This window comes from Capra hircus, chromosome 13 (assembly GCF_001704415.2).
Source record: "Capra hircus breed San Clemente chromosome 13, ASM170441v1, whole genome shotgun sequence".
Taxonomy (NCBI): domain Eukaryota; kingdom Metazoa; phylum Chordata; class Mammalia; order Artiodactyla; family Bovidae; genus Capra; species Capra hircus.
In genome coordinates, this window is record NC_030820.1 from 29,000,392 (window position 1) to 29,026,021 (window position 25,630).

The 25,630-nt window shown below is 42.2% G+C and overlaps 2 protein-coding genes across 7 annotated transcripts in view; one reads left to right on the top strand and one right to left on the bottom strand.

Moving 5' to 3' along the window:
- On the top strand, window positions 1,626-7,881 carry RPP38 (ribonuclease P/MRP subunit p38). 5 transcript variants are annotated; one of them, XM_018057141.1, is made up of 4 exons: window positions 1,626-1,856; window positions 3,316-3,357; window positions 3,938-4,103; window positions 6,932-7,881. In XM_018057141.1, the coding sequence occupies exon 4, from the start codon at window positions 6,943-6,945 to the stop codon at window positions 7,789-7,791; it is 849 nt and encodes a 282-aa protein (XP_017912630.1). In that variant the 5' UTR covers window positions 1,626-1,856; window positions 3,316-3,357; window positions 3,938-4,103; window positions 6,932-6,942; the 3' UTR covers window positions 7,792-7,881. The 5 variants fall into 5 exon arrangements, with proteins under 5 accessions (XP_017912630.1, XP_005688022.2, XP_005688021.2 ...); XM_005687965.3 differs by lacking the exon at window positions 3,938-4,103 and adding an exon at window positions 5,996-6,089; XM_005687964.2 differs by lacking the exon at window positions 3,938-4,103.
- Window positions 8,633-25,630, bottom strand: part of NMT2 (N-myristoyltransferase 2) — a 57,502-nt gene continuing 40,504 nt past the window's right edge. For both annotated transcript variants that reach the window (XM_018057144.1, XM_018057145.1), the window contains 4 exons: window positions 18,222-18,392; window positions 13,625-13,792; window positions 11,475-11,612; window positions 8,633-11,139 (listed from right to left, as the gene is read on the bottom strand). In XM_018057144.1, coding sequence (XP_017912633.1) covers window positions 11,119-11,139; window positions 11,475-11,612; window positions 13,625-13,792; window positions 18,222-18,392 — 498 coding nt within the window. In that variant the 3' untranslated portion in view covers window positions 8,633-11,118. The remainder of the gene's footprint in view (window positions 11,140-11,474; window positions 11,613-13,624; window positions 13,793-18,221; window positions 18,393-25,630) is intronic.

A 25,630-nucleotide genomic window follows, 5' to 3' on the forward strand; every position in this document is an offset into this window, starting at 1 on the left:
TTGTGATTGGCTGTACATTTAACATTTTAATCTCAGCTTGCCACCATTAAATATAACTGATTACACTGACCACATAAGAAGCCAGAAAAAAATCACTGCGTTGCAAGTTAAGCTAATTCAATTTAAATTTAACAAAGACAGCCATAATCAGCAATTTAACAAATCAAAAGCCAGGGTTAAGTTATATTCAAAACTAGCAATTTGGAGGACTTCCCTGGTGGTCCAGCAGTTAAGACCCCAGCTTCTAATGCAGGGGATGCAAATTCAGTCCCTGGCAAGGGACCCAAGATCTCTCATGCTGTGTGGCTCAGCCAAACAAGAAAAAAAAAAGCTTATTAATGTTTTTCAAGGGTTGAATGATTTATGAAGGTTATAACCTAACACAGTACTGAGCCTACAAACAGGTCTTGTTTCACGTGACCTGCCTTAGGGTCTAGCATCACAGCTTTTTACCAATGGTAGTAGAAATTCTGTCACCGAAGATTTTAAGTATTATATTAAAAAATCATGAGACATGAACTTCTTGCCTTCCAGTGCCCAAAACGCCCATCTTGTTTCTAGTGAATAAGGCGACCGACAAGATAGAAACAGGTTAGAGCTGAATCAGGACATTCAGTGACATTTCAAGAATAGAGGGATTCTGTTGGGCAATGAGAGGTTGCTGCTCAAAATTGTGACCTGAGATTGCTTTACAACTGCATGTTTACAGTTCGTGGTGATGATCTGTTATTATTCATTTTACGAAACAAAAGCTTATTACACTCAAACTCCTTTTTTTTTTTAATTTTTCTAGTTGATTAAAAAAAAAAGCCACACTGTACTTTACCCCGCGTAACCTGCAATACTCTGACCACACGCACAGCTCCTTGTTTTGTATACATTACGGCCAGTCGGGTACTATGAAAATTGAAGCTATGCAGACCAAAGATGCGAAACAAAACGAGCGGTGAAGCGATTGAGAAAAAGAGGAAGATATTTAGAAGAGGAATAAAAGTGCTAAGTTAGACTGGAAAGGGAAAAGAAAGGGTGTGAGGAGGGAAGAGGCTCATTAGGTCAGAAGCAAACTATGGTCTCGGTCTTGACAAGAGTAAATAAACAGACTCAGATCACTGATCTTGAAAACGTTCTTCGGCTGTCTTACAATTGTCTATGACTTCCCAGCGACTCCATTCGTAACCATTCAAGCCTCCATTGGCTGGCGTAGTCACAGTATTTGGAATTCTCTGAACTGCTCTCTCAGAATTCAAGATAGCCGTTGTTCGCCTCGTTCCGGAGGCTCAAGATCGTCTACATCGTTGCCTGTAGGTGTGTGGTTTCTTCACCACCTTCCCGTCTCCCATTTATCTTTATTTCTTTATTTCCACATTGCCGGGGATTCGGCAGAGACTCGGTGAAGGGGGCACTGGTTTAGCGTCTCTTTGGCAAGCCGAAAACAGAAAAGCGAGAGGGGCTCAGACTACCAGGCGCTGAAAGGCAGAAACTGGGTTAGAAACGAGCGGCTACTGGAGCGAGAACTAGCCTTTGGAGTCTAACCGGTACACTGGTCCTCAGGACAGACTGGAGACAGCTGGCTGCCCGTTACCAGGCAACTGGAGATCTCGCGAGACACACCTTGCGCCTGCGCACTGCCAGTGGAGGGCCTTTCCCAACGCCTTCGCCCAGCCCCTAAACTCCTGAACCCTGTCGCGAAACCCAGGGCCAACTTTCCGGTTTGGGAGCGGTCGGATGCAGAAGGATGAAAAGTGTTCTCTGAGCGGTCCATCCTCCGCCCCACCGCATTGGAAGGCAGAGGCCGGGCAAGGAGCGGGCTCTGCGCACGCGCAGCGCGGCCACGTGGAGCCGGCGCGGAGGCAAACGTGAGTGGAGGGCTCTGCGCTGGGATCTGAGATCCGGGGGGGTCGCTCTGGTTGGGATCGAACCGGCGACTCGGCCAGGTGCGCGCACAGTTTTCTGGGCTCTGCATCCCTAGGGCTTCCCCGTACTGGCGTGTTTTCCTGCGTCCCCGCCCGGGCTCAGGCTCTGCTCTGTTTGGAGTTGAGCGTCTTTTGGATACGAGAGGCAATCAGACAAAGCCCCACCCGGCCCTTCTGCTCTCCGCAGCCTAGAAGTGGAGGCCGACAAGAAAATAACTCCAGTCGTGTGTGCTGAATAGTAGGTCGGCACTAGATAGACGGCAGACCAGAGAGAGATGACCTTGGGGATCGGTTACCAGATCCGGAAACCGAGAGTCCTCCCTGAGTCGTCTCTCTGTTTTACTCCCAGCTGATCACTACATCGGGCGGATTGTACCTCCTTTTTCAACTAGCGTGTGTTTCCGTCCAACGGCAACTCTAGTGAAGGTCACTGTCATGTCTTTTAGGACTATTCCGAGTCCTCTTTGCTGCTTCCAGTCTTGGTAAAGATTCCTCCTGGCTCGAGTCTGCCAAGATCTTTGTATGACGTCTTTCTAGCTGTGCCATTCCTCTGCTTATAACGTGACAGCCGCTCCCACTGTAAGGATCGCGGCAGTCTTCACCATCTGGTCCAATATTTCTCTGCTCTCTCTAACATCCATGCCCCAGCGACATTGACATTATTTCCTTTAATTCAGGTCCCTGGGATGCCCTTTCCGAATAGGGACTCCTTTTGGTGGGGATTCTTTAGATGTGGGTTAAAAGGTCACTTCCAAGGTGGTTCAGTGGCTGACACTCCTGTTCTCCCAACGCATGAGACCCCTGTTGGAATCCTGCTCAGAGAACTAGATCCTATATGCTGCAACTAAGATCCAGTGCAGCCAAATAAATAAATATATGGTCCCCTGCTCGAGGCCCTTCTTGACTCCCTCAACTTTGTCAGGCCTCAGGGCCCTGACCTTGAAGTGCATCACATGCTTTGCTGATGAGTCTGTCTCATAGACATTAAGCCCAGTGAGTTCAGTAGCTGTTTTCAATTCATAATCTTTCTGTCTTGGTGCATTGTGTATAATCCACAAATACTCGTTCAAGTAAGACAGGTGGTGGGGGTGCTGAGGGTGAAACTCATTTTCCAGGCAGAGGGAATGGGTATAAGGCCATGGAAGGCCAGACTGGTGGCCTTGGTAAATAGTAAGTGGTTCAGTGGTGGGGCATAAGGAGAAAGGCTGATGGGGAGATGGGGACCCTTGGATGTCACCTTAATAAGTTTCCACTTGATCTTTGGGGCAGTAGAAGCCTCCAGAGGCACCTCAGCAGGCCCTTCCTAATCTTCTCCTCCTCCAACACTGTTACTTCTTCCCACTTTAGTTCTGGATTATATCCCATGAGATTCTACTTATCTGGCTCTGGTCTCTCCCTGTAGATTCTGAAGACAGGAGGAGCCTAATGCCCAGAACTTCTAACTGTAAGTACCAACTTCCTGTTGTTTGGGGGGATTTTGGTCATGCAGCTTGTGGGATCTTAGTTCCCCAGCCAGGTATCAAAGCTTTGCCCCTTGCAGTGAAAGCACAAAGCCTTAATCACTGGACCACTGGGGATGTCCCTCCCTGTTGTTTGAATGCGGAGGCATGTGAACTGTAGCTTGTGTGCAGCAAAAGCTCTGCTGAAGTGAAGTGAAGTCGCTCAGTCATGTCCGACTCTTTGCCACCCCATGGACTGTAGCCTGTCAGGCTCCTCTTTCCATGGGATTTTCCAGGCAAGAGTGCTGGAGTGGATTGCCATTTCCTTCTCCAGGGCATCTTCCCGACCCAGGAATCGAACCCTGGTCTCTGGCATTGCAGGCAGACGCTTTACCATCTGAGCCATCAGGGAAGCCCCAGCCAGGTATCAAAGCTTTGCCCCTTGCAGTGAAAGCACAAAGGCTTAATCACTGGTCGCTGGGGATGACCGCTGGAACTGTAGCTTGTGTGCAGCAAAAGCTCTGTTAGATCACCGAATGTGCTCCTTGGTCACCTAATTCCCTTTTCCTGACCACCTTCAACCAGGTGCCAGCCTCTGCCAGTCATGTCACTGGATTTGGATGAGCAATCTCCTTTGCAGAGCTGGAGGGGAGGAGCTGACTCCGATGACTGGCATACGCAGGCCTGCTCTGGAAGGAAGTTTGGGAGACAGACACCGAGTCTCCAGCAGTGGTCGCCACTGACAGGAACAGTTCAGTTCAGTTCAGTTCAGTTGCTCAGTCATGTCTGACTCTTTGTGACCCCATGAATCACAGCTCGCCAGGCCTCCCTGTCCATCACCAACTCTCGGAGTTTACTCAAACTCATGTTGATTGAGTCAGTGATGCCATCCAACTGTCTCATCCTCTATCGTCCCCTTCTCCTCCTTCCTTCAGTCTTTCCCCATATCAGGGTCTTTTCCAGTGAATCAGTTCTTCGTATCAGGTGGCCAAAGTATTGGAGTTTCAGCTTCAGCATCAGTCCTTCCAATGAATATTCAGGACTGATTTCCTTTAGGATGGACTGGTTGGGTCTCCTTGCAGTTCAAGGGACTCTCAAGTCTTCTCCAACACCACAGTTCAAAAACATCAATTCTTCAGTGCTCAGCTTTCTTTATAGTCCAGCTCTCACATCCATACATGACTACTGGAAAAACCATAGCGTTGACTAGACAGGCCTTTGTTGGCAAAGTAACGTCTCTGCTTTTTAATATGCTGTCTAGATTGGTCATAGCGTTTCTTCCAAGGAGCAAGCGTCTTTTAATTTCATGGCTGCAGTCACATCTGCAGTGATTTTGGAGCCCCCAAAATTTCCACTGTTTTCCCATCTATTAGCCATGAAGTGATGGGACCGGATGCTGATTTGTTTCTGAATGTTGAGTTTTAAGCCAACTTTATCACTCTCCTCTTTCACTTTCATCAAGAGGCTCTTTAGTTCTTCACTTTCTGCCATAAGGGTGGTGTCATCTGTATATCTGAGGTTATTGATATTTTTCCCAACAATCTTGATTCCAGCTTGTGCTTTATCCAGCCCAGCATTTCTCATGATGTACTCTGCATATAAGTTAAATAAGCAGGGTGACAATAGACAGCCTTGACATACTCCTTTGCCTATTTAGAACCAATCTGTTGTTCCATGTCCAGTTTTAACTGTTGCTTCTTGACCTGCATACAGATTTCTCAAGAGGCAGGTCAGGTTGTCTGGTATTCCCATCTCTTGAAGAATTTTCCAGAGTTTGTTGTGATCCACACAGTCAATGGCTTTGGCATAGTCAGTAAAGCAGAAGTAGATATTTTCCTGGAACTCTCTTGCTTTTTTGATGACCCAGTGGATGTTGGCAATTTGATCTCTGGTTCCTCTGCCTTTCTAAACCTAGCTTGAACATCTTGGAAGTTCACGGTTCCCGTACTGACAGGAACAAGGTAGGAGCTTTCACTCCAGGGGGCTGAATTTTGGTTTTCTGTAAGGTGGCATAGGAGGAACTTCAGAGGCCAGTAGAGATCAGGAGACCCTGTCTCAGGGACGTCAAGTGCAGAAAGGCACCCATCCTGCAGCAGTGGTTACCAATCCCAGTTCCATAGCAGAGTCACCTGGGCAACCTCTTGACAAGGAAAGGAGCCCTACCGTATTCTCAGGGATTTTGATTCAGTAGACCTAGGGTAAGGACCAACCATCTATATACTTTAAAAAGTCTCAGCTTATTTTTGAGATGCAGCCAGGATTGAAAGAACATAAAATTTGGATTTGGGAAACCAGCTGTGACTCTGGCAGGGTATTTAACCTGAGTCTGTTTCCTCCTCCACTCATGGAATTTTGTGAGAATCAAATATTTCTTGGAGAAAGTGCCTTACTTGTTCTGACTTCCTCCTCAGCACTGGCAGCAGGCTCTTAAGGTGTTTATTGGAGGGGAATTCATCCTTAATCCTGCCTGGGCCACTTGGGGGTGGGGGGCATCTGTGGGATGAATGACCTCACATGAGGAGAAATCTGGAATGAGAAAATCTGGTTACCTCAAAACAGGGACAGTCCCAAACTCCAGACTTCTCCAGAGCTGGCTCATTTACCTTCTTTCAGTTTTGCAACATGGGTCCCTCTGGTTCCCAGGTGAGCCCAGGAAGTGAGGAAGAATACAGGAGAGAGGAAGATGCAGTTGCCTCTGGATGGGATTATCAGGACATGCTCCCGAGAACAGTCATCTGTAACATTTCGCCTCTCTTTTTGCCTTAACAGATTAGTATCTTTAAATTTCATTACAAAATTCCCGTTGTTTTCATCACACTGTCAGCCAGAGGAACAGCCTGCTTCCACTTTCCAGAGGAAGGGGGGATGTGTGTCCGTGTTTTATGAAGGACAAAGAACTTAGGGTCCAGGGAGGGGAGGACTTACAAAAGGGCACAGGATGAATCAGTCAGATTTTCAGTCACGTGCGTATGTTATGGTCCCAGTTCTTTACAAATCAAACCTGGTTAATGGCAGAGGCTTCCAGGGCCCTCAGAGATTCTGTGCTGAGGGCAGAGGGATCTGGGGACTCACAGAGGTGGTCATGGGAACTTGTTCAAGGCTGAACCCCAGTGCCCAAGACTCCGAGTAGAGGTGCTCAGTATTTGCTGAATGGATAAATAGAAGTCTAAGTGGAAAGCAATCTAGAAAATGGTCAGAAATCTATCGGACTAATACCAGAGGTCCTGAAGAAGATAAATAATTACGACAAGTAGCAAAATTGCAACATTTTCAATAAAGGAAACATAGAATTTCACTGTGATTGCAGTAAGGCAAAACATTCATAAATTGCCTGTATATGAATGAAGACTAAGTCATAGAAAAAAATGGGGAAAAAAAAGACTTAAAAGAGAGATTAAGTGTATGGTCACATATATATAATTATTTACATACATATATATATGTAAGTATATACATGTCCTATGTAAGTAGGCTTGCTCTAACCTTTCAAAAATCAGAAAGAGCACAGCCAAGATATCCTTAAGATGCGCATGTCTAGTTAACATGAATTTTCCTTTGCTGTTTTGCTCCCCTGTGAAGGATTTTTCAGTATGGCTGCAGCCCCACAAGCACCAGGGAGGGGCTCCGTACGGAAGACGAGACCTCCACCTGTGAAGACGTCACTGAACAACCCGTATAGCATCTGCTGGGGCGCCCTGGACAGGGAGGACATGCACTTCATACTGCAGACCCTGGAGGACAGAATTCAGTCTCTCGGGCTTCAGAAGATTGAGGATAGGAAGAGAAAGAAAAAGCAGCCCCCTTTGAAAAAACAAAGTGGAGACACGAGCAGCATAGACGTGGACACTGGTGAGGATCTGAAGAAAGAAAAGCCTGAAGGTAATGCCCAGGTGTCAGGGTGGACCCCGGCTGACGTCAGGAAGCAGCTTGCTATTGGCATCAACGAGGTCACCAGGGCACTAGAGAGAAACGAGCTGCTCTTGGCCTTGGCGTGTAAGTCTGCCAAGCCAGCCATCATGACCTCACACCTGGTGCAGCTGAGCGTCAGCAGAGGTGTCCCCGCCTGCCAGGTTCCCCGGCTAAGCGAGAGGCTCGCACCTGTCCTGGGCTTAAAATGTGTCCTGGCCTTGGGGTTCAAGAGGAACACTACTGCCTTTGGGGAGGAACTGAGGGCCATCCTCCCCAGAGTCCCCCGTCTGAACGTGGCATGGCTCCAGGATGCACTCGAAGACCCCAGGGAGAACCTGCAGACAGAATCTTTGGAAAGCCAAGATGAAGAGATTCTGGACACTTCCTTTGAAGACCTCTCTAAACCCAAGAGAAAGCTTGCTGAGGGTCAGCAGGCTGTAGTGTTAAAACCCCTGAAAATAAAGAAACTGATTCCAAACCCCAATAAGATAAGGAAGCCACCCAAAAGTAAAAGAACGGCTTCAAAGTAATCTTGTGTAAACCTGTCACTTGATACAGTTCAGTTGTAAACACCACCTCCTTAAGAAGCCTTAAAATGAATAAAATGACTTTTATATATATTCTCGGGACTGTTTAGCGTCATTCCTTTCACATGTGTAAGATTTTCTGTGACTGTAGAATAGCTGCAGCTTAGAAACACCAAGTGCAGAGATTTAGTAGTGTGAATATCAAAACGAAGCTTTATTGAAACGAAGGTCCAGTCTGGTATAAATTTACTTTTTAAAAGGCTGGTACAGCGCTTGTGAGCAAGAACATCTGTATCCTGCAACACTGAACATCTTTCCATCCAAACTTGGAAAACCTGCCACACAAACACCGTTCCAGTTGCGGGGGGAAGATGAGGCTAGACTGCAGATGCACCATCCGTGTACGGGAAAGATACTAAATGCCAGGCAATGCACTGTTCTCAAAGTGATATGTTATTAATTTTTACTGTCAGTTTGCGTTGTAGGTAGGTATGGGCTTGGGAGAAAGGCTAAACGTAGAAAATGCCAGGTAAGCTATTTTGACTAGAATTCACCACTTTATTTGGTTAACTTACTTCCTTGGAATTTTATTATTATTTTCTCCCCTTGGAAGTTTAACATTATAAAAAGTATGACAGAAATAGGTGAAATGAGGCAGGAAGAGAATAGAAAAGTAAATGGAGGAGCCTGTATGCTCTGATGTGGGTCTGTCGTGACAGGGTCATTTGTGTTAGTATGTGGAGCATAATTGATGCTCTGAGTGAAAGCATCACTATTTATAGTATTGTTGTTTGGAAAAGGTATTTTCTCTAATGTACAGGGAAGGAATTGGGTTAAAGTTTACTTTTAGCCTAAATTCTGGTTGATTTGTGGATTATGCCACCTATTTCTTAAATCGACTGAATGTCATCTTGACCAAAAAGGCGGGGGGCAAGGATATGTCATGGACTAGCGCACTTCCGTTGCTGACAAAGGACATGGGATAGTGTGGTTTTTTTAATCTATGACTATATATTACACTGAAATTTGGTTCTATAATAACAGCTATTTTATAAACATGAGCTGTTTTACTGATTTTCTATTTTAAAATGCTCATTGGTAGCATGTTTACATTATAAAGAGATGGATGTGCTAATCATTTATTAACTACTGAATTTAAAACGAGTAAAAGAATATGAAGCCTATAACAACAGCAACTATGTAAGTGAATAGAGTAACTGCCACAGTTCCATGATGAAGTGAGCCTGTACAAAATTTCTGAGTGGCAATCAAGCGATTTTTTGAAAACCTACTTTGTATAAGACTGCCATAAAAACAAGTGGGGCATGATTCTCAACTGGAACCTCTTTTGCAGATTAAGTTAAAAATCTCATTTACTTAATTCTGGTGTTTCAGTGAATTGGTTCACTTTGGCTTCTGAAGCCATCCTGCTCCTGTTTGGAAAAAAATGGTAGTGCAGTTGGCTTTGAGTCTACGTGTATGAGAAATCTAACCTTGTGCCTTCAAGAAGGAAAACAGCACTTGTCCTCAATTAGGGAGGACTTAAGGGGCCCACGCGCACCCCCTAGTGGAGGTCCCAGAGCATCACAGCTGTGAGCTGGCCTTCCGGATGACCAGAAGCTTCAGAAATTTGCTCTCAGCTTCTTAGGGGAAATCAGGGGCGACAGAATTTGTTTCTGAAAAGGGCCAGGCTGTAAATGTGTTAGGCCTTGGGTTCATGGTCTCTGTCAGAACAGTTCTTAACTATTTTGTAGAGTAAGGCAGCCACACACAGGCAACGAATGAATGACCAGGGCCATGTTCCCACAACACTTTATTTATGGATGCTGACATCTCAATTTCCTATAATTTTTGTGTCACAAAATGGTATTCTTTTGTCTTTTTTTTTCTCCTCAACCATTCAAAAAAATATAAACATCACTCTTAGCTCCTGGGCTGTACAGAAGGCTATGGGCTGAGTTTAGTTCACAGGCCACAGGTTGCCAGCTCCTGCCTGGTATAAGGTATGATTGTTTCCTTTGACCACGTGTAACATGAAGGAAGGCCATCCTGTTGTCTAAGGGAACTGGATGTTTATGGACCGAACGGCCGAGGCACTGGTACGTAAAGGCAGGAAGTATCTACTTTGTGGTATTTGAGTCAAGGCCAGTTGAGGTGGCCTCATCCACCATCTTTCCCCTTGGACTGTCGGGCACCGGTACGTGAAGGCAGGAAATATCTACTTTGTGGTATTTGAGTCAAGGCCAGTTGAGGTGGCCTCATCCACCATCTTTTCCCCTTGGACTGTCGGCAATATACATACGTATTTGTGCACACTGAGTTTTTCAAATCCTAGATAAAAACACCATCAGTAACAAAACTATGAGACTTATTTACAAATAAGACATCTTCCTAGGGCAGGACAGCTTTCATGGTAAGTTAGAGTCAGCGTAGAGGAATATGTGCAATTCTGCATAAGTAATAAAAAACATTCAAACTCTCAGTGTCCTGATGGCACTAATGAACTCCTCTGGGCATGTCTTCTGACTTGCGGGCTTTGATTTCCTTTTCCTCACATATCCTGGCTGTTGCTGAGAAGAAACTAGAATCTGTGCAGGAGCAGAAGTCTAGTTTGGCAGGGGGAGGACACTCTTCAGAGAGCACACTTCATGTCTGCCCCAAACCTTGCTTTGGAACCAATCCATTGTCCTGCTAGAGATCAAAGTACAATTTGTGTGTTTACTGATTTGGCAACTTCACTTCTTGAGAAATAATAGTCCCAGGACATTTTTATCTTGCTCTTTAACACCCACTGCGTGTCACTGAGTTAAAAAAGTGCTGGTTCCGATGAGATCGTGTATGGTGATGTAAGTAAACACTTTCCGAGTGGCTCCCTCATTCTGCTATGTGGATCCGCAGACCATCACTTCATAGATAGAAATGCCGCAGTTTATCTCCACACAGTGGCAAAGATTTTCTTACACAATTCTGTGACTTCTGTTCAGTTCATAGAAAAGCAGTCCCTTTTCTAGAGAGAGGAAGAGACCTCTGGCTCTCTCATCAGGAGACAGCCAGAAGGTTGAGAACCAGAGGAATGTGCTCTGCACCCTCTTTGCATCCCTCCTACAAACGGGTCAACAGTGGAAAAAAAGGATGGATGTTAATGTCAGCTAGAAAGGTGTTCTACATGTATGGTCACAAATGGATGCTTTTCCATCTCTTCTGTTACTGACACTTCGATGTCACTTAAGTTGTGCTTTTATTCTTCTTTGGAATGGCAGTTCCAGGAATCTTTAGGGTATTAACGAATGATGATGTCAGAGTTCTAGAAATATCAATAGAAATATCCATCTACTGTAATACAAGTCCAACCTAAAGGGAGGGAAGAGATGGAACAGTAAACAGTGAGAAAGAAAATTAAATCAACGTAGTATGACAGATGTATATTTTTATTTTATTCTTTTATTTTTTATTACTAAAATTCTTTTTTTGGTAATGTGGGATGTGGGATCTTAGTTCCCCGACCAAGGATCGAACCTCTGCCTTTTGCTGTGGAAGTGTGGAGTCTTAACCACTGGACTGCTAGGGAAGTCTCACAGATATATATTTTTAAAAAACTACTAAAAACCTCTCAACACTCTGACAAGAAGCAAGTATGGGGTTTTGTAGGTTTATCAAGTTTACAAAGACTCATCAACTTTGCTCACCTTTTCAGACTCTGTCCCTGGACACCTCCAGTTATACAGGTAATACTGTAAATTGCCATCGCCTATGCCAAACTTGAGTTTTTCCAAGAATGTCTTATTTTCCATCAAATCTAGTGCATTGAATACATCAAATCCTTTCTGTCAATGTAAAAAAAAATTTTAAATTTTAAAGCATTGAAGGTTTAGAGTATTTTGTATATGATGTATTTCAGTATAACATTTCATTCTCCTACTAGTACCTTGAATTGAATATGCATTTATAATGAGGTTTAATGTCTGCAATATATACTATAATACAATTCAGTTCACAACTATCCTATTAAACTAGCAAGTAGTGAATATGATGGAATCAACAAAATTATCCAGAAATGCTAAATCAAAAAAATACAGTCTGATGGCTAACAGTGACAAAAAACATTAAGGTTTCAGGAAATATTTTGCCCCAATTTTTGAAGGAAAGAGTTGTCTAGATGGCCCCATCACCGAAAAGTGTTAGTAACTGGCCTTGCTAAGTTCTGACTTACCTGAACCTACAGCCAAGAAACCAAACCCGTAAAGACTTGAAATTGTGTATTTGCCTTGGGCTAATACTGGGAAATAAATTTAGTAACATTTTAATAGTAAAAACAGAATTAAAAAATACTAGTTAATAATATGAAAAATGTGGTGCAAATGAAGTACCTACATTTCTATTTCTCAGGGGGTTTACTTTAAATAATTTATTACTGGCCTTTTGTGGGGAGGTAGTTGAAAATGAGCTACAAGATCAAAGAATCAAAGGCAAATGCTGATTTTGGGGTCCGCTTCTAATAGATTAAAAATAAAATGTTTCCAATGATCAAATACGAGAAGAATACAAGGAAGACACTTTTGATGTGTAGCTCCCGATTTCTCATAGGCAATGTTTTCTCATTCAGCACTTATATCAAAACATTTACATCAGCTGATTTCTGTTATCTTTTAAAAGAAAATGTTTTATTTGTAGCAAGAATTCAACAATCATCCTAACTACTATACTGAGGAAGTAAAAAATAATGCAAATCCATTAAGGCACATTTTGAATTTAATTCTTTTTGTTTTAAATCCTCAATAATTTTATTAATTAAACTTAATTTCAAAATTCACAGACTATTTAGTTGAATAAAAAAACTTGCTGTTGCTAGCTATTCACTGCAGGTCTCATTGTATTGCGTGTCACAGATTCTGTGTTTTTACAAATTGATGGTCTTGTGGCCACCCTGCATTGAGCCAGTCGATTAGGGTCATTTTTCCAACTGCATCTGCTTACTTCATATCTCTGTTCCATTCTCGTAATTCTTGTAATACTTCAAACTCATTATTATTATAGTTGTTACAGTGGTCTGTGATCTCTGATGTTAAGAATATAACTCACTGAAGGCTCAGATGATGGATAGCATGTTTTTTTCAGGAATAAAATATTTAAAATTAAGATCTCTACGTTATTTAGTTACTACCGCACACTTAACAGACCACACTATTGTGTGAAGATAACTTTTGAATTTTTTTTTTTATATGCACTAGGACACCAAAAATTCATGTGGCTCACTTTATCACAATACTTGCTTTATTGCAGTGATCTGGAACTGTCTGGAACTGAACCCACAATATCTCCAAGGTATATGCCTGTATAACGGGATCATATAATTTTCTTAAATTCCTTATATTATGAATTTTATGTTTTTTACTTTTTTTAAAGATTTATATGGACCACCTTTTAAAAGTCTTTATTGAATTTGTTAAAATACTGCTTCTGTTTTATGTTTTGGGTTTTTGGCCACAAGTCATGGGGGATCTTAGCTCCCCAACCAGGGATCAAACCTGCATCCTCTGCTCTAGAAGGCGAAGTCTTAACCACTGGACCACCAGGGAAGTCCCATGTACTTTCATATAAGGGTTAAAAGTTTCTGATTTGTACAAAATGTCTTTTTGGTTAAGTTACAACAGAGTTGATAATGAAAACAGACACTAAAGTTTTTTAAAAAAACCTCTTATCAAAATTCTTCTTTTGACTGATGGTCAACAGTAAAATATCTCAAATGAGTTCCCCTGTGTGGAAGAAAATACAAGAGACTTATATACTCTGACATACACATCTGGAAACGCACACACGACAGCCAGGAGTCACCTACCAGCTTGGCGATGATGAGGGCGTCGCTCATGAGATCCAGCAGGGGTGTCTCTGTGTGGATGTTGTAGAAGGAGTAGGCGGCTTTGAGGCTCTTGTGAGCCGGGTGGTGCATGACTGTGGAGGGGAGTGTGTAGAAGCTCAGGAAGTCAGTTAGTTTACCACTGGAGTTCTAAAGAACAAAGGTAACGTCAGATAAACATCTCCTCGAACAAGTGTCATCCAGGCACTTAAGCTCACTTGGTAATCTCTGACTTGCCCCATAGCTTTCCATCAGAATGGAGAGCAACTGCTCCTGCTCCATCCTCCAGGTCTGACGTGGAGCCCCACCGCGTGCCGCGTGCCGGTAGCGGCCAGGGAAGAGAGTGGCGCTGTGCCTCAGCCTAAGTGCTCACTGGTGCCTGGCAGCAAGTTCTTAAGGAGGAATGCTTCTCTCTGGCTGACTAGTGACTACAGACTTATAGGGACAGTGACAAAAGTCAATTCACTGTTTTTGCAGGAATAAGATCATTAAGGATCAGGATGCTACCTTTTCCAGCTAAAGGATACTGTGTAATATCTAACATCTTCTTGGCACAAGGCAGGAATTTTATCAGCTTAAAGTGAAGTGGGATAGAGTTTGGGAGTTGTTTTTTTTCAGAAGCTTGTAAAAGGCATTGGTTCTGCGCCAAAGTATACGTACGTGAATGACTGAGAAAATCTGAAGCTATCACATATCAAAAGGGATGCAAAAAAGATGGTGTTTGTTTCACCATCACTGGTACAAGAAATACAAGAAATTAGTCAATATTGTTTGGGTTGTTTCAATTAGCTGTGGTAACTAGGTATATATGTGGTAACTATGCAAGTCTGCGAAGAATTCACGCTGTATCTGAATTATACAGGTGCAGAGGCCAGACCACATATGTCACTGCTAATATTTGTTTTAGCAGAAATTTCCAGAGGGATGGATTTATTCACTTTTTGAGTGCTTCTGATTCATTAATCCTTTTTTTCAGACATTAAAAATTAAAGATGTTAAGCTAAACTGATTCTTTACTGTGCTATATTAGCAGCTCAAGTATTAGAGATGACTTAAAGGCCTAGATTTTCTGCTTTGTTAAGGATTTTTAAATACCACAGCAGAAATTAAGAGGAAAAAAAAAAAATCACTGAATGGGCTCAGTAGCAGAGTGGAGATGACATGATAGAATCACTGAACTTGAAGAATCCAGTAGAATTTACCCAATCTGAAATGAGAGAGAGAAAACAGACTGAAAAAAAAATTAAGCCTCAGGGGTCTGTGAGGAAAAGATTCACCGTTCACATCACTGGAGACCCAGAGGGAAAGGAGAAAGTGGGCTGAGAGAGACAATGACCGAAGGCTTCCCAGAGGCAGCAGAGATTGAAGAAGAGACTCAAGAAGCCAAGTGTACTCTAAGAGGATGACAGAAAGAAATGCACATCATCATAAAAGTTCCCAAAGGGAAAGACAGAGATCTTAAAAGCAGCCACAGAAAAACATCTCACTACCTACAAGGAAATACTAATTCAAATGACGATGGGCTGCTCCCCTGAAACCACAGAGGCCAGAAGCAAGTGGCTCAAGAGCTGAATGAAAAGAACCATCAATTGTGAATTCTGTATCTGGTAAAGCTTCTTTCAGGAAAGAAGGGCAAATAAGACCTTCTCAGACAAATGAAAACTAGAAAAATTCGTTGCCAGCAGACATACCTTTAACACTGGCTAAAGAACATCCTTCAAATAGAAAGGAAATCTCAAGATGCTCAAGATGGTGATATTTAAACTTTGAGACAGTAAAGAGACCTAAATGGAAGTAAAATCACTTGAAGTGGTGCAACGTGGATACCAGAGAACCGATAATTTATATCTATAATACTCAAATGCTTGCTTGCTTGTATTTAAGTACAGGCACTCTTTGTGACCCCATGGATGCAGCCGACCAGGCTCCTCTGTGGAATTTTCCAGGCAGGAATACTAGAGTGAAGTTGCTCAGTCGTGTCCAACTCTTTGGGACCCCATGGACCATAGCCTACCAGGCTCCTCGGTCCATGGAATTTTCCAGGCAAGAGTACTGGAGTGGGTTGCCATTTCCTGCCCCAATACAGGGACCTAACCCGCATCTCTTGTGTCTCCTGCATCGGCAGGCGGATTTTTTACCACTGCACCACCTGGGAAGCCCCATACTCAGATAAGACCTATACAAATATACTCAAATGCACTATAAATCAATCAAGACAGATCCAAAAATGGTCAAGGATAGGACGGCAAGTAAAAAGAGAGGGGCAAGAGCCAGAAGAAACAAACAGAAAATATATTTTATAATATGGAAGACTCAAGCTCTAATATATCAATTATCATCAGGTGTAAATAGTCAAAATATATCAATCAGGAAAAATTCTGCAGAGTACATAAGGAAACATGGCCCAAATATCACTTCAAAATCAATGACATAGATGGGTTGGAAGTAAAAGGACTGAAACAGATGTATCATGCAAACATGATATACAGGCACACCTTGGAAATATTGTGTGTTTGGTTCCAGACCCCCTCGATAAAGCAAATATCGCCAATAGAGTGGGTCACATGAGTTTGTTTCCCCAGTTTATATGCAAGTTTTGTTTGCACTATACTACAGTCTATTAGTGTGCAACAGCATTAAGTCTAGAACACAATATACATACCTTAATTTTAAACTACTTATCACTATAAAATGCTAATCATCATTTAGAACTTTGAAGCAGTAACATCAAAAATCACCATAACACATGATCATAATGAAAAAGTCTGAAATATTGCAAGAATTACCAAAATGTGACACTGAGAGACAAAGTGAGCAAATGCTGTTGGAAAAAATGGCACCAACAGGGTTACCATAAACTGTTAATTTGTTAAAAATGCACTATCTGACTGGTATAATAAACAGGGATCAGATGCGGTCTGCCTGTATTAACAGACAATGAGAAAGAATTTTCTAAGGTTAGATGGGTTCAACTGGAGAATTCTAGCAAACACTTAAGGAACTAACACGAATTCTATACAATTTCTTCTAGAAAATAGAAGAGGAGGTCACACTTCCCAACTCCTCTTATGAGGTCAGTGGTTTCCTGATACAGAAACCAAACAGAGACAGTAAAAAAAAGAAACTGCACATCAGTATCTCTCATGAACTCAGGAAATACTCAATGAAATATTAGCACTCCAAATCCAATAATGGACAAAAAGAATTATATACACCATAACCAAGAGAATAATTTTCCTAGGTATGTGAAGTGGTCAAACATTTGAAAATAAGTAAATATACCATATCAACAGACTAAAGAAGAAAAACTGTATGATTATATCAACTGAAACAGAAAAAGCACTGGACAAAATCCAACATCCATTTATGATGAGAACTCTCAGCAAGTTGGAAATTTTCTCAAATTGATAAGGAGCATCCATGAAAAACTGACTGCTAACATAATGGTGTAAGAGTCGTGGGTAAGACCAAATGCTCTTCCCCTAATATCAGGAACAAGGCAAGGATGTCAACCTGAAGTACAAAGATCTAGCCCCTGCAATAAGGCAAGAGAAAGAAAGAAAAGAAGAAGCAAAACGGATTCTATTTGTAGATGACACAATTATCCATGTAAAAATCCCAAGAAATCTCCAAATAAACTCCTGGAACTAATATGTGATTTCAGTAAGGTTGCAGGATACAGGAGCATCACAGAAAAATCAATCACATTTCTACATACTAACAAGGAATATGTGGAAAACGAAACTTTAAAAAATGTATAGAATCTGGACGCTGAAAATGAAAGACTGCTGATAAAATTTAAAAGACCTAAATAAATGAAGACATACCATATTCATGGATTGGAAGACATGTTAATTCTCTCTAAATTAATGCAATCCTGCTGAGTATCATGTAATTATTATCACAATCCCAGCACAGTCTTTTGTAAATTAAGACAAGCTTATTCTAAAATTTATATGCAAAGGCAAAGGAACTACATTAGCTAAATGAATGAAATGGGAGGAATCACTCTACCTGATATCAAGGCTTACTACAGAGCCACAGATTAATTAAGACAGTGTGTTATCAGTAGAGGAATAGCCACAGAGATCAACGGAACAGAATGGAGAACGCAGAAAAGGACCACAGTACACAGTATTAGTATTCAGCCTATAGAAAACCTTTCACAAATCAAGAAGACATGGTTGAATGAAGTGATTGAATTATGCCATCTTGAACCAAGGCAGTTCAATTCCAACCAGTTTTGCAAAAGCAAAACAGTATTAAACTTTGAGACACCATTCATCTCTGATGAGGTCATCCAAACTGTGCTTTTTAAAACCGAGGGAAGCAATTAATCACACTGGCAACACCAGAGCAGTATCCTGATTTCCCATTATTAAGTACTAAAAGTGTGCTCTTGTGCCAGGAAGGGAAACTGTATGCACAGCTTGTTCTAACAGAGTGAGCAGAAGCTTGGTATAGAAGCAGTGAGTCATGGACACAGAGGAAGGAGATGGGCACTCTAGGGTCTTTCTGGAAAACGGACTCAGTCGCATAGTATTTTCATACTTTTCCTATCTTATCACCTTATCTTTACCTCCACTACAAAAGTGTCAATGATGTGCTCCTGAGGGAGGAACCAGTGGGCTACTTCCTCTTCATCCATCACTGGGGCTAGATGAAACTGCTTCAGGTATGTGTTGGTGAGTTCTTGAACAGCTTTGATATCTCTTGGTTCCATTGGCCTCAAGCCTGAAGTTTTTGTAACCTGTTGGAGTGAACACAAAACCAATGGGGAGGTTTAAATAAGAGGACTAAACAAACTTGGAGCCAGTGTGGTCCCCAGACCAACATTATCAGCATCTCATGGGAGCTTGTTAGAAATGCAGAATCTTGGGCCTGCCCCAGATGTACCAAGTCAGAATGAGCAATTTCACAAAATCCCCTGGTGATTTGTATACACATAAAGCTTGAGATGTACTAGTTAAGCACATAAGCTATACAATGTGCTCTATTCTATCTTTGTGTACCAGGTCTTTGGTTAGTATTGCCTATGACCCAAACAAACCAATGGGAACACTACAAATTCACCTATATACCCATGCCAAGAAATTTAACAGCCTACACCAGGGATCCCCAACCTCTAAGATCTAATGCCTGATGGATCTGAGGTAGAGCTGATATAATAATAATAGAAATAAACTGCATAATAAATATAATGTACTCGAATCATCCTGAAACCACCCGCCCCCTACCCCTGTCTGTGGAAAAATTATCTTCCATGAAATTAGTCCCTAGGAACAAAAGGTTGGGGACTGCTGGCCTACATAACAGGGCAAAACAATCCCAGCATGTGTTCTGGAGTATCATGCTGTAAGACTGCCATGTTTGACATTTTGAAAACACAGTTGAGAATGGCTGAGAAACTCATTTTGTCCAATAGCCCATGAATAAGATGTAGCTATTTTGTTCTCATGAGCAACAAAAATGAAAGAAAAGTCTATCATAACAGTCAATATGGGAAGGCAGGCATTTTAGTTACCAAGAACGAATGGCTAGTTTCCAAGTACTGGCCTTGGTCTTGCTGGTCATTAATTGACCAATACTGGTCAATTAAAAGGTGATCATAATAGGCATCTGAATCCTTCTTCTCCTAAGTCACAGTTTTTACATAAGGCCACAGGGTTGGATAGCATCATCGACTCAATGGACATGAGTTTGAACAAACTCCGGGAGACTGTGAAGGATAGGGAAGCCTGGCGACGTCCTGCAGTCCATGGGGTTGCAGAGTCAGACACAACTGAGTGACTCAACAAAAACAACAAACAGGAATGACAGGCCCTCAAAGGTTGGGACAAGGCCCCATCTGGATTTATTTGTTCACGTGCTTATCCTTAAAAGAGCTTAAGACATCAACTATAAGAAGTGTCCAGATACCAGGACACTTGACACTGCAAGTGAGAAAGCTGACTACATCCCCTGTCTGTACAAAGACAAAACTCTAACACTTACAAATGAGTCTGAGCAAGCTCCGGGAGCTGGCAATGGACAGGTAAGCCTGGCATGCTACAGTCCATGGGGTTGCAAAGAGTCGGACACGACTCAGCGACTAAACCAAACTACAAAAACAACTTCATTTCTTTTAGTTAACTTGATACTTTTTTTCCTTGAAGAAATACTGGATAAATTTTTAAGTGACAAATAACTTGTATATAAATACTTCTATTCTACCTAATCTGTCCTAAATTATTTCTGAGCACTTTTAAATTAAAAGCTGCCTCTAAGATTAGATCATCACAATTCCTGCATGCCCCCAGAGAGGTGGTTAGAGAAGACCAAAGTGGAAAATGGGTTTTCATCTTGAATGCCGGCTCTGATGGACATCAGTAGTCATGTTGAGGTTACTAAGGTTCTGTGACAAGGAATGCTGGTCAATTACTGATTCGTGTTGGGAAGAGACGGGAGAGGTGTTCTTTGTATTTACAGACCCAACAGTCTTTAGCTGAGTGTTTACTATGTGCTACTCAGTTATGATTTACAGAATCTATAAAGACACCATAATGAAACACTGAATTAAGAGAATTTAAGTCCTTGACATTTAATAGAAAACTCAGACTTCCAGCATTTCTGTGGATCTCAAAGCCAAAGGGGGGCTTCCCAGGTGGCTCAGTGGTAAAGAATCCACCTGTCAATGCAGCAGACATGTATTTGATCCCTGGGTTGGGAAGATTCCCTGGAGAAGGAAATGGCAACTCATTCCAATATTCTTGCCTGGGAAATCCTATGGACAGAGGAGCCTGGCGGGGTACAGTCCTTGGGGTCACAAAAGATTTGCACACGACTTAGCAACTGAACAACAACAAAGCCAAAGGACCTGAAATCTCCAGGTCCCAGCTTCCATCCAAGGCTTAACCCTTGGTTAATAACGGCCTGAACAGGTGTTGAATTAATGAATGAATGCACGAATTCTTGGGATTTCAGCACAATCATTTACCCAATAGGGTGAGGTGAGGGCTGCAGACATGGAAAAAAGTCACTGTCAGCTCTGAAGAGGCGGCATTTCTATGGCCTGGCATTCAAGTGCAAGCCAGGCATGAAACCAATATTTTCCTTTTGTTTCTGTAAGCCAATTTTAGTTACTTAGAGCATTTCTACACTGCAGTTTGTGGGAAGCGGGAAACCTATGTGACTGCTAAGTGGTGTTAGATGAGATGAGCATACATTTTGAAATGCTGGTAGGAAGACCAAGACCATACCGCATATATACTGCAGTCATTTGAAAAGGCTATTTTCTGCCATGAGGATGGCCTTGATAAACTTTAAATAGCCTTTCTCAACATTAGACTGTTTTTGCATTTGTTACTGATTCAATAACAATAAATGATAGAGACTTCCCTCGTGGTCCAGTGGTTAAGACTCGGTGCTTCCACTGCAGGGGGCACAGGTTTGATCCCCAGTTGGGGAACTAAGATCCTGTATGCCACAGCTCAAAATAAATGAAATGAAATAAAATGAGCCTCAAACAATGAGATTATCTCATGATAGTAACAGGATATACCCTCTCTGTTCATAGAGAACATTCAGAAATGAGGAATAAGGCTTGCTAATTCCTTTTTGGAGCAAAATACACTTTTGCAGCACAATTCTTATTCATTGAACACTCATACTGTGAAATCACTAAAATCAAAATCTTTTTTTGTCTGGTAGACATCTTTAAAGCTGCAGTTCTCAAAGATTTTGGTCTGGAACTTTATAGTCTTAAAAATTATTTAATACTCCCAAAGAGCTTTGTTTACATGGGTTATATTCATCCATATTTATTGTATTAGAATTAAATTAGAAATTTTAAAGCAAAAGAATATGTAAGCTCACATTCCATTTAACCTCTGGAAGATTGCACAGTGCATTTGTAAGATAATGAAAGATGCAAATTATTTTTGTGTTATTCTAAAAAACTGACTTCACAGGTCCCCCCAAAGTGTTCTGGGAACTTCTTGGGGCCCCTGGACCACACTTTGAGAACTGCTATTCAGGTCTCTGAAGGTTAGGAAAATGGGTAATAGAATTTAGATAAGGAGGACTCAGTGAAACAGTATATTTTGGCAAATGGGCAGTGAGACAGTATATAGACGGCAATTTTCAAGCACTTCAAACAAGTTTTTATAGGAGCTAAGTTAAAGCAGAAGGAAACATCAGACTACATCCAATCATGAAACATAAAAGGTCCAAGAAACGGGAAGAATATATGCTTTTCCTGATCGACAATGGCTTATGTATTTCAGAACCTAAGCTTGTTTCTTTCTACATCTTAACGTCATATCCTCTCCAGGAAATCTACTGAAGCATGACATAAATGTTAATATATAAAATTATATTCTAGGGGGTTCCCTGGTGGCCTAGTGGTTAGGATTCTGGGCTTTCACTGCTGTGGCCTGTGTTTAATCCCTGATCAGGGAACTGAGATCCTGCAAACTGCGTAGTGTGGCCAAAAAAATAATTGCATTTTATATAATAGCTGTTGTTTTCAGGAAGAGGTGGAGGGAAATGTCATGCTTAGGTAGAAATTTAAGCTTTGGCATAATCTGAAAGAGTCAAATGACAATGTTTTCTGAGATTTCAATAAAAAACAAAAAAAATTTCCAGTGACTTAACTGAGAAAATCTTAAATTTCATAAGCAAACTCTATTTCTGAATCAGAGCTACTTTCCCATGGTTGAACTAGTATGCATTACTCATCGGACTCTCCATACACTGAAATGTGTATAAAATTTGCTTGTAAGTATATAAGGAAATCAAGCTTAGAGCCCTATTAAAAAACAGAAGCAGTGCTGTTCTCCATCAAGCTATGTGCTGTGAGTAATTTGGAGCCAAGATTTCAGAGTAGAGATGTAAGCCTTGATTATGGATACTTTTTTGATTTAAGAAGGAGCATTAAGACATTACACTCTAAAAAAACAAAAAAAACAAAAACAAACAAACAAAACCCTACAGTTACTAAACCAAGAATATCTGTTTCAGCATGGCTTCTTCATAGGCATACACTTCTTGCAACACAACGTAAAGTGTTGCAAGAGAGTAACCTGACTCCTGCTTTTTATCTCCTTCAAATTTCTTTACCTTGGGACTTCCCTGGCGGTCCAGTGGTTAAGACTCTGAGCTTCCAATGCCCCCAGGGGGTGCAGGTTTCATTCCCTGGTCTGGGAGCTAAAATCCCACATGTCTTGTGGCCAAAAAATAAAAACAGTAAAAAAAAAAAAGAAAGAAAACTCAACATTGAAAGGGCAGGAAACTGTTCCTCTTGGGGAAATCTTAGTCTCGTTGGTAATGGTAGCTAATGGCATGAGCTGGTGGGGATGGTTCTGTCCTGACTGGAAGACTCTGAGCAAATCAATCTGTATCTCAACATTCTCTTCCGTGACGGGGGACAATGACTTGCCCCTCTGATCACTGTGAATAATAAATGAGGTTACAGATGTTAACTGTTTGGCATAACATCGGCCACAATCAGTATTAACTTGTATAGTCTATGATCAACACATAAAGCTGGCACGGTGAGCTGAAACAGTTACAACAAATCAGAAAATGAGGCTGAACAAAAAACCTGTGTTCAGGAAGGCTCTTCTCTACACTTCATAATACAAAAATGTTCTCAAACGATGTGACTGTCTGGCCCTGGGAGAGAAGGAGGTAGTCTGGCTTTTGCTGCCTCATCCAGCTTCTAAGCCAGGAGCCCAACACCAAGGCTGCTGCTGGTGGCACCTTCCAATTTTTCAGTGTCTCTACTTGCATCTCTTCTACCCTTTCTTTTTTTAAAAAAGTTAATTTACTCTTTAGTTTTCTTTCCTTCCCTATGACTTAAAAAGTAAAGGAGGCTGGAACAAGCCAACATGAGCCGTTTGGATAACTTTCACAAGCCTCAGTCTTTGCGTCTGTACAATACCAAATAAGAATACCTTCTTACCTTGGGGTAAGAATACTAAAACAGAAGGTGGTTGGGAGAATATGCTAATATACGTCACAGCGCTTTATCAGCTTGACTTATCGCGGAAGAAAAAAGGCAGTCACCACAGCACCATGGCTGCAACAGGCATGCTCTTCTGTAACCGAGTTAACTGCAACCAAGATGCCAGACTCTGCTTTCACCACCAATGTCCGACCAGCAATTTATCACCAACTTTTCAAAACTTGGTTGCCTGTGAGTTGATGGATGCTTGTTGTACAAGAACACGGAGCCCAATGGACAAAGTCAAGTAAAAAATAACTTTCCGCACCTCTAACTCTAACCATCCTGGATAAACCGATGACAGCTACTCAATTTCCTCATGCTTCATTCCACTTCAGGTGACTGCACAGACAAGGAGGTGCTTTCCTTACACACGAGCCGAACAGAGTTAGGTTTGAGAAACTGAAATCAGGGGAGACCAAGGCAGAACAGCATTCGACCCTACTGGGTAAAGGAGGCTTGCTTCAAGTTCTTATTTTAACTCGCAGATAGCAAAGCATTTGACACCTGACCAGGAGGACGCTGAGCATCAATTGTGTCTTGTCTCAGCCGTGTGCTATGCTCCTCCAGGGCCCTTTTTCCTCACAGCCATTTGTGCCCGTATGTGAGCCCACCCTTCTCAGTGTCTCTGGAACTTGGCCATTAGCAGAAGTTACTTCTAGTTGATGAGTAAATTGTGATGGTCATAACAATGGTGTGACCCCTCAGGGCATTTTCCAGAGTCTCCATATACTTAGCTTCATGTCTGTCACCCCAGCTTGAGGGGCCCTGGTCCTCCTTTCCCAGGACACGGGGACCCTCCCTCGTTATGTCACCTGCCCTTTTTATTTCCCTCTGTGCTGAACTATGTTCCCCCTCGGTCCTTGGCCTTACAGACAGGCAGAGAGTTCACAAGTTCAAGCCCCACTGTTTGCAACTGCAGCTTAGACAGAAAGGAGACCGTGCCTTCTGGTCCCTCTGCCAGGTGGGAAGCCCCGGAACACCTGGTTTCCTTCATCTCCACGTCTCTCCTTATGAAAGTCTGCCTAAGTCAGAAATGCGTTGATTCTGTCGATGAAAGAAAGACTTGAATCCGTGCAGCCACTGATCACGTGTTTCTGGTAAACACACAACTGGTCCAAGACAAGAGGAGCTGGAGTCCTCCTCCATAGAAGAAGTCCTTCCCCACCTTGTTTGGAGGAACATGGCTATACTCTATGTGAATCCCTCAGCTGAGTTAAAGTACTTACTACAACCCAAAAGAAAGAACAGCTCTGATGAAATCAAAACTTCACACTACAGATCCCATCTGTGTGGACAGACTCCAAGATGGCCCCAGTGATGCCCGCCCACCCTCACTGGAGTTCATGCCCACACCATCCACTTATCTTGAGTGTGGGTGGAACCAATGACATATGGCAGCAGTGATTTCACTTTGTGAATTGATTACACAGGATTCTAACTTCCATCTTGTTAGCAGATGCTCTCTGTAGACTCTCCCCGTGCGTTGTGATCTGCCCTTCAGAGAACCCCCACCGATGAGGAGCTGAGGCAGCCTCAGGCCGACAGCCAGCAAGGAATGGAGGACCCCCAGTCCAGCTGCCCACCAGGAAAGGCTGGCAACAGACATGTGAGCTTGAAAGCAGATCCATCTCTAGTCAAGTGTTCAGACGAGACTCTGACCCTGGCTGATGCCTTGATGACAGCTTCACAAGAAAGCCTGAAGCAAAGACCTCAGCTAAGCTGTGCCTTGATTCCTGACCCACAGAACCCAAGAGATAGCACATGTGCTGGTTTCAGCTTCTACCTTTGTGGTAGTTTCTTATGGAGCGATGGAGAACTCATTTACCAGCTGAGCCCCAAATAAAAGCCAAGACTGGTAAGCACATTTAAAATTTCCCTTATTAAGGGACAACTTTTCACACTGGGAAGTTTCTAGTTTAAAACGATGCTAATTCAATAAGACATTATTTCCTCTTCCCAGGTTTCTCTTTTAAACCTTATTCCTTAAGTCCATGTGCTAA